Source organism: Alligator sinensis, unplaced genomic scaffold (genome assembly GCF_000455745.1).
Source record: "Alligator sinensis unplaced genomic scaffold, ASM45574v1 scaffold853_1, whole genome shotgun sequence".
Taxonomy (NCBI): Eukaryota; Metazoa; Chordata; order Crocodylia; family Alligatoridae; genus Alligator; species Alligator sinensis.
The window spans coordinates 2,993,218-3,002,378 of NW_005842005.1; the positions used below are offsets into that span (position 1 = coordinate 2,993,218).

The 9,161-nt window shown below is 41.0% G+C and overlaps 1 protein-coding gene across 1 annotated transcript in view; it reads left to right on the forward strand.

Moving 5' to 3' along the window:
- Window positions 1-6,473, forward strand: part of NEGR1 (neuronal growth regulator 1) — a gene marked incomplete at its 3' end in the record, with an annotated part of 512,959 nt that extends 506,486 nt beyond the window's left edge. Inside the window, exon 6 of the mRNA XM_025201814.1 lies at window positions 6,322-6,473. Within this exon, the coding sequence (XP_025057599.1) occupies window positions 6,322-6,473 (152 nt within the window). The remainder of the gene's footprint in view (window positions 1-6,321) is intronic.
- Window positions 6,474-9,161: the final 2,688 nt, after the last annotated feature.

The following is a 9,161-nucleotide window of genomic DNA, read 5'->3' on the forward strand; positions in this document are numbered from 1 at the left end:
GGGGTTGCAAATGACAGTGGTTTTATTGAACAGGGGAGATGGTGACACAATGCCAAATTGGTTCCCTTGCACCCACGCACGCACATGCACACACGCACGCACATACACACAATGGTAGCAGGGGTTAAAGAGGCTTGGTGCAGGGGCTGAAGTCCACTGAAGTCCAGGAGGAGAGAGAGACAGAGACAGAGAGAATCCAAATTGTAGGAGGAGGTGTGCAGATAATATCTACCTATCCAGCCTGGAAGGGGTCCTTGTCCAGTAGGTGTTGTCTAGAGGCGGGGCACCGGCAGGGCCTCCGGGTGGATAGGTGGTGTGGCATGGTGCTGGTCCAGATGGAAATGGCATCCCACTAGATCTGTCTTCACTGCCCCTTTTAATAGGGGCAGACCTTGTGTGACCCTAGTGACAGGAGGCATGCCCAGGCAAGGGTCAGCCCCTGGTGTACTGAGCATGTGTGCTCCATGCAAGGATGTGCAGTTTCGGGTGTCTGTAATGGTGAGAGTTGCTGGTTTTGCTAGGTCCTTTGTATTTCAAATACTGGTCTTGTCTTTGTTCCTGGGTGAGATCCATGGTTCCTGGGTGAATCAATGCGAGGTGATGGCCCAATCATTACAGGCCATTCAGTAGAGGCCTGCTATCATTGTCTTTCAATCAGTTTCAATCATACTCATTCATTGGGGAACCAATTTACATGGGAGGGGTACATGACTCATACAGTTGCAACATGGGATGCCCAGGCAGAGGACAGAAGATGGAGGCTTGACGTAAAAAAAGGGAAACTTGACATGACTTTGGTTCACTTACAAACACAGGCCTAAACCATACAATATCCATATGAAACAATAAAAATCAATACGAAAATGATAATAATACAATATACAACAGTAAAATCAATACAAAAATGATAATAATACAATATAAAATGGTGGATATCCAAAACCAAAAACTTGCTACCAAAATAAAAATTTTTAAAGCTTATCCTAAGTCTGAGTTCACTTATACTTATCTATAGGGAATAGAGAGGGAGAGAAAAAGTCAGAAATGGTTGGGGAAGGGGAGGGAATACATTTTAAAATGCATACGAAAGAAAAAAGAAAAAACTGGGGGTTCTGCAACACACCTACATAAAACAACTGATCAACAGCCCAAAGCAAATTGGAGAACAAATTCTACTCAGCCATCAAGTTTTCTGAAAGTCTTGCCCTGTGAACCCTCTCAAATGTTTTTGCAATACACTCAGACTAGTTTGAATCAACTAGAAAAGTCAAAAAGCCTTCACAGAAATATCCTATTCGAAACAATCCCATTGTAGGCCACGGGGTCTGTAGGTGTCAATTGTGACAGCAAAGAACAGGGAGAAGAGTGGGCTTTCACTAGTCAATCTATAGACACTTTAGCACTTTGTCAATACCAGTACCTTATATTCCACACAAAAGCCAATAGGCAGCTGTTGCAGTACTTACATCACTAACGAACCTGCTTACAGTGAGTTCCTTTACTTAACACATGGGCTAATGCATTCTGCAGTAACTTCAGCTCCTGAATTAATGTAATCAAACTGGAAAAACTCTTGAGAACAGTTTTCTAGAATGTTCTGCATTGTACTTTAAATCCTGGCTTTCCCCTAAACCATAGCATTTCATAAAAATAGAGGTGGCATGGTTTTGGAATGGATTTAGCACACCATTTTGCAACCTCAAAATAAAAGTTTATGATTCTAACTGGGTTCTAAAAATGGACAGAAAATGGAGAGAGACGTTAAGGAGAAACTTGTATATTTTTTTCCTGGCAAGTTCATTGCTTGTCTTAATCATAATGACACACTTTTTCATTGTCTGTGTATAATGTATGCTATTTGGTTAAGCAAGAATGTTTTCTTTGTAAATTAATCAACCATGAGGGAGGCTGCCTTCAATTTTAAAAATGTTAGTTCCATTACAACTGATAAAGTAAACATGATGTACACTTCAAGTATCAAAATAAAGACCAAATTCATTGTAATATTTTAACATATTATAATATCATTACTTTATTCAAATATGAGATTAAAGATGCTCCTTGGGGCCAGTACTGATGCATCATTTTCCCTGGTCTGTTCTAGGCATAACTTCCAGACTATGAGTGAGATCAGATTGTATTGTAAACTCTGAAATGTAGTGTGGGAGAGTAAATGAAAGGATAAGACGGTTGTCAACTCTTGATGTGTAGTTCCACTTAAAGAAGTAGCTTGATAAAAAATGACATGAGGAATAAACACTTATTTTAGTCAATAAACTGAACATAAATGACAATGAATGGCTCTTGAAAGCACTACTTCGCCCAAGGGAGTGAGGGTCTTGAGAGTGAAGGCAGTAGAATCTAAGATTTTATTTTGAAGCCCTTGTAGCTGCAAAGAGAACTTCCTGAAAATAACTGAGTTTAAACCACTGTAATGCTGCTTTCCTGATCAGCAAACAAACAATGGATATAGCTTGTCTGGTACTCAGAGCTTTTAAGTACCGGTTGGGTGATATCAACAAGACCCTGTTCAGTTTTTGTGTTGCTGTTAAGAAACCTGTGAATTACAGCAAATCTATTCATATGTGTTGAGAGAGAACATCATCAGAGGTAGGCACTGGAAGTGGTGACACAGAAAAGGGATGGAGGAAAAAATATAAGGTTTGAGTGAGTTATGAAAAGCTCGTCTGTTCCAGCAACTTGAGTGGATGAAACATAACTTAATCAAACCTTGACTTCCCTGAGCCTCATAGGAATAATATCCTCCATTCTATTTAAGGACAACAGGCTGATAAGACTCCTAGGATGGTGTTAAAATCAAGTGTATACCTTTCTGAAATAAATGATACAGGCCAAGTAGAAGTAGTAGAATCGATCTAGAAATTATTGTTTAGAATTTCCTTGTTAGGTGAAAAACAAGATTAGATGGTTATAGTATTCCTGGCCTAAAGATCTACCTCCATTTCTTGAGACCTTCTCAGGGTCTAAAGAAGCATACTTGACCTCTGCCTCCATCTTGCAGTAGCATTAGCACCTTTTCCCCCTCCACGTGCAAGAGAAGATGGAGGGGAGTACCAAAGGACAGCAGAACTCAGGATCGTTGGGTAGTGGACATAGGTACTTCAGGGTGACAATATGTGAGGGACAGGGTTTGGAATTAACAGAGTTGTGTAAGGCTAGCAGTCTAAGCTATAACAGGAAAAGGATTTGGAGGTGGCAACAGGCAGAGGTGGGGCAAGGGTTAGAGGACACAGTGTCACAGGGATGAGTAGATGATGAGGGACAGGAACATTTGGGTGCACAGGAACTGGGGAAACAGCAGAGTCTGGGGTTGATAAAAACCAAGAAGATGAAGATGCTAGAGATTGAACAGTAACAGAAGACAATGAACCAAGCTAGAAGAATTATAGAGAGGGAGGGAATGTGAGCAACGAGAGACAGGAGACTAGAAAAACTGACTTTTCAGTTGTGGAGATGTGAGAAAAAAAATAGGAGGCAGAGCCAGGAAACTTTAAGAAGCTGTTGTAAGAAGGAGGGAAAGAAAGAGAGGTTAAGTGGAACTAGCAGAAGCTACAAGTCATAAAGAGGTCTGGAGGACTGCAGAGAGTGTGAGGATGGGAGAGGGTGGAAAAAAACAAGACAGTATGAGGGTGATTGGGTATGAAATGGAGGACTGAATATGGGGAAAGAAGGGATACATTAATATGGAACTGGGGCCTGGAAATCTAAAAGCTCCAGCTGAACTCTGCTGCTCACAAACTTGGGAAGCCCAAGAGGAGACATAAGGAAAGATGTTTGGAAAGATTGGGAAAAACCAAGACTGCTGAATAAGCAGTTACTTTTGGCAGAGCTGACTCCTAGGACCATCAACTTAGGTTCCATTCCCCAGTGCTTAGGAGTAGAACCTGAACGCTGGGGAATAGAAAATGCAAAGTCCTCCAAACAAAGATTTCATTAGTAATCACTGCTGATCACTACAGCAGTGGAAATATTCAATGGGGTAGGAGGGGGGGCGGGGCTTGAGTTTGCTACGGCGCTGTGCTTAGTGCTGTGTGGCCGGCTGCAGCAGCGCAGTGCGGGGCGGTGGTGGGGGTGGCTGCGTGCCACCCAGTCACCACCACGCTGTCGCTGCCGCCCAGCAACCAGCCACACAGCTCCAGGCATGGCTCCATGGTTGCAAACCCAAGCCCCACCCCCCCTTCCACCCTGCGTATAGTTGAATTCGCGCAAGTTAAATGCGCGTAAGATGTGACTCGCCTGTATACACTTCCACAGATAACTGGTTAATTTTAGGTGAACCCAGCTCTGCAAAAACAGAAGCTTTTCATTCTTACATATTTTTCTTATAGCTTTATACAAAGAGAAAGTAACAATGGTTTGAAATGGCTAGGAAAATAGCTATTTGAGTAACACATTTTAAGGTGAAACGACAATGTTTTGCAATTCACAAGTCTTGAGAAAAAAATTAAATATCCAGTATGGTCCTTACCCCTCCCCCCCCACCCCCCCCAAAAAAAACCCCAACCAACCAACCAAAATTTCCATCGTGTTTCTCAGAATAACACAACTTAGTTTGTTTGTGAAATTGCAGTGCCCATGTGGCAACATATAGCCATTCAGATTTGAGCTTTTCTTTTTCCAGTATGTGGAATGGCCTATATACTCTGCTGGCAGGTATAAACAGGACAAAGCTTTTAAAGTGTTGATTTTCACTGAGAATATAATGTATACAGAGAATTGGAAAAACTAATTTATATGCAATGAAGTATGGTGATTAAATGAAAAATAGAAGCATTAATGTAATTCAGGAAAATATTCAATAATCAATATGCAGATGTACCATTAATAATGATAGATTTGCATTTTGAGTCAGAATACTAAAAGATTCCATCCCTCCTCTAGATTTATGATGTTCTGCTTCGATATATCAAAATTAAAAAGAAACGCTTATAGAAGCCAAAGTTCTGCTCTTAATATGAAATATAAGCAGTTCTCTGAGTAATCAAGCATAGGTGGTTATTTTTATCATCTATATCTAGCTGCTTTTTTGTAGCACTGGTTGTATTGTGACTGTACAGTCTTGAGATTTTGGATTCAGCATAGGGAGTCTACAAATGAAGAGCCTTGTTCAGTGCTATTTCTGAAAAAATGTGAATATTTCTATGATTCTTTTAGTACTTGTCATGTGAAACTGCTAGAAGTTTTGAGTCTCACCTGCAATAGAAATGCAAACAAAAATATGAAACAAATAAGTTTTATTTGGAGTAACAGAACTCAGTTGGGGCCAAACATTGTGAGCCTCACACAAGTCACTACAGAAGGTATTTTACCCTGTATCTCAGAGGCCAGAGATGACTTGAGAGGCGACCTTGTGGCTGCCTATAAATTCATCATGGGGGTGCAGAAGGGAATTGGTGAGGCTCTTCTCGCCAAGGTGCCCCTGGGGGTTACAAGAAATAATGGCCACAAGCTAGCAGAGAGCAGATTTAGACTGGACATTAGGAAGAACTTCTTCACAGTTAGAGTGGCCAAAATCTAGAATGGGCTCCCAAGGGAGGTGGTGCTCTCCCCTACCCTGGGGGTCTTCAAGAGGAGGTTAGATAAGCATCTGGCTAGGGTCATCTGAACCCAGCACTCTTTCCTGCCTATGCAGGGGGTCTGACTCGATGATCTATTGAGGTCCCTTTCGACCCTAACATCTATGAATCTATGACTTCAACATAGGGGAATCCCCACTAGTTTCCAGTTTTTGTGCTGCAGAAAGAAGGAAGGGAAGCACGGCTCAAGGCTAAGTTATCTAAATACTGTTGTGACCAGGCTATAATAACTGGATGACTTTCCTCTGTAATATCTATGCTCAGTTTTCAAACTTGCCAATTAAAGTTGGCTCCAAGATACTTCCTTTAGACAATCAGTCATGCACTTTATTCATTTTAAACACTTAAGTACCAATGTTAGAATCCAAATGTAGGTTTTCGCTTTCTGATTACGGTGCCAGATTAAGAAAACAGGGCTATTGGAATACCATATGTTCAGTTATATAGGGTAACGGTAGCGAAGAGCAAAGTGTGTATTACATCTTATTACCATTCTTAGAATATAGAACAAATTGGCAGGATATCACATCCAGGGAAAACCATCCTACTATTGCTTTGCCAATGCTCCCCAAATCTGGCTTTGTTAGCTTTGTACTACTGGCATCTTCTCCACCCTGTGAATGATTTCTTGTATTGACAGTCATGTTCATAATTAAGCAAAGAAAATGGAGACATCAGTGCTTAGGGCATATGATTTACAGAAGATTTTCCTCTTGCCTTCTAGACTGATCAATGGTCAACAAGGAATTACTATTAAAAATTATAATACAAGATCACTTCTTACTGTCACCAATGTGACAGAGGAACATTTTGGCAACTATACATGTGTCGCTGCCAACAAGCTAGGACTGACCAATGCCAGCCTCCCTCTCAACCGTAAGTAATATGGATATGTTGCAAAATGTCCCTAGTTGCATGTGGGTTTTTTTGCAGTTACGGATGAAAAAGCAGAGGAATTCTGTAGATTTGTTCTGGTTTTCTTCAAAAGGCATGAATTCATTTACTGCAGTTGTATCTAACTATCACTTTTATGAAGATTTTATATTATGCTTTAGAAGGATCTTTATTTTGAAAGTGGAGAAAAGTATTGAAGGAAGTCAATGCTTCACAGAACACTAAAAATACAAAAATCAGAGTTCTTGGTAAAAGCAGGAAAATCTGTGCCAACAGAACAAAAATTATCCATATCTTAAGATGTTAATAAAAACTAAGCAAAACAAATGGTTCCAGTCAGAGCAAGGGGGCAATAACTGAACATGGATAAACTAGACTTAGGCTTATGGAGATTCGCTCTCATAAAGGAATCTTCACATTTTATTTTTAAAAATGTATCCAAAACTATGGACCAATTCATATCTGAATTTTAAAGCTTCATCTTCATGTAAATGTAGAAGGAACTGTGTTGGACAAAGCAGAATAACACTGGTTAATGTCCTTTTTTGCATAGAGTGGCTCTCAAATGTTCAGTTAGAATTATCATCTATTTTTAGATTTTAGGAGTTTATTTGTAGTTGCAATACTTTTGGAGTTGATGAGTCTTGATAGGTATCTTGGTAATATCTAGAAATATGTTTTGTCTATCATGTTAATTATGAGTATTTTTTATTGTTTCTTAACATAACAGATCTTATGGTTAAAAAAAAATAAAAATACATGAACAATTTCTCAAAATTGGTATATTTTACTTGGAAAATATTGTGAGTCTACAAATAAAGTTTCCCTTTGTAAACCTCAGGACTCAGGAAATAACTAGATCAGGGTGCTCAACTCTGGCATGTGGGCCAGATCCGGCCCCCAGTATCATGTCATCTGGCCCATAGGGCTGCCTGTGGGTTCAGAAATTTGTCAGTGGGGGAGTTGTGGCATTGATCCCCTGCTGCCCAATTTACAGACCTGTAGAGACTCTGTAATTTGTAAGTGGTGAGGAAAGGGTGGCCTAAAGCCTGTCTCTACAATTTGGATGTATTTGAAATTTGTATCTGTGCGTAGAATTTGGGGGGGTGTAAACTAGATAAATACAATCAGGTTAAATGATCATTTATAAATGAATGTGACATTTTTATTTGAAAAGAAATTCTGCCCCAATTCACCTCTAGCTCAGTGGGGACAGGAATGAGTTCAGTAAATTAAATGGTTATATACATCCCCAGTTTATGTGCAGTTTTAGGTATATACAGGTGTTGAATTTAGATCCATGTAACTAGAGTTAGGTCAATCTAAGTGCCTGATTGTACAGGCATTCAGAGGGCTTGAATTACCCAAAAAATGGCATGCCTGATCTAAGTTAGTTCACCTGAGTAGGTGCGTTAACTTAGCTCGAGATTGGGTTAACTCAATCTAGAAAAGAGTTAACCCAATCTCTGGAATGCCTGTAAGCATTTGCATCCCAGCCCTGGGGCTGGAAAAGTCCAGCCACTTACCTGCGTCCTAGGGCTGTGCTATCCCCCACCCAGCCCCAACCCTGACTGAGCTATTTTTACCCCCACGCCCCACAATCCCCAAAGCCCAGATAAATGACCCCCACTTTCCACCAAACCCCTCCCCATCTCATTACTTACCCCAGGCTCCCTGTGCAGCCCCTGCAAGCAGCAAACTGCTGCACACACTGCTCCCAGCAGCAGCAAACTCCTTAAAGTAAGCCACCTACACCTAGACCAGGTGCAGTGAATGCTTATTTGCACCCTCAGATATTATGGACGCTGATTCAGAGGTGTATGTCTGTATGCATGTATGCACACGTGTGGGTGCAGAGGGGTGGAAATGCTAGGCAATATGATCATGCATAGTAGATTGCACAAGGGATACATACCTCCTCCCTGTACACATGAAAACCAGGTTTTTTTGGCCTGACTTTTTGTTCAGGTAAGAACAGTGAATCTGCTTTACCTCTACACAATGTATGTGATCCATCTGTGAGGTTGGTTTGCTTCACTATGAGTTTGGAGTGTGTAAGGAATGTGGGACTGAGTATCATATAACAGAACAAAATATCTTACTATCACATCAAATTAAATATCATATAACAGAACAAAATATCTTACTATCACATCAAATTAAATATCATATATCAAATAAAATATGCTATTGTTTCACAAATGAAGATAAATCAAATTATGGTTGATCAACAGCCAATGAGGTGCATAAAAGTACAGGTTCCCCTCGATTTATGCAGGTTCTTTATATGCGAATTTGCTCTTATGCGATGAGCATGTTTAGACCCATAATTCATTTTATGAGAGGAAAATTCGCTCTTATGCGATCAGCATAGATGCCCCCCCACCCAAGCAGGTAAGTCTGTGGGGAAAGGGCCATGGCCCCATTCACCCCAGGCCTGGCTGCAGCAGCCCCAGGAGCAGCCCCGGGAGCAGCTGGCTCCAGCTGCTTGCACCAGGGCAGGGCACAGCCCAGGAGCAAAGGTGAGTGGGGACAGGCGGAGCACAGTGCAACCCCCTTCCCTAGTCCCAGCCTCACTCCCTCCCTTCCTCCCTCCCTCACTGCCATGGGAACCTATCCCTATTTGTTACATTGTAAAGTGGGTTCGCTTTATGCAAATTCAATTCATGT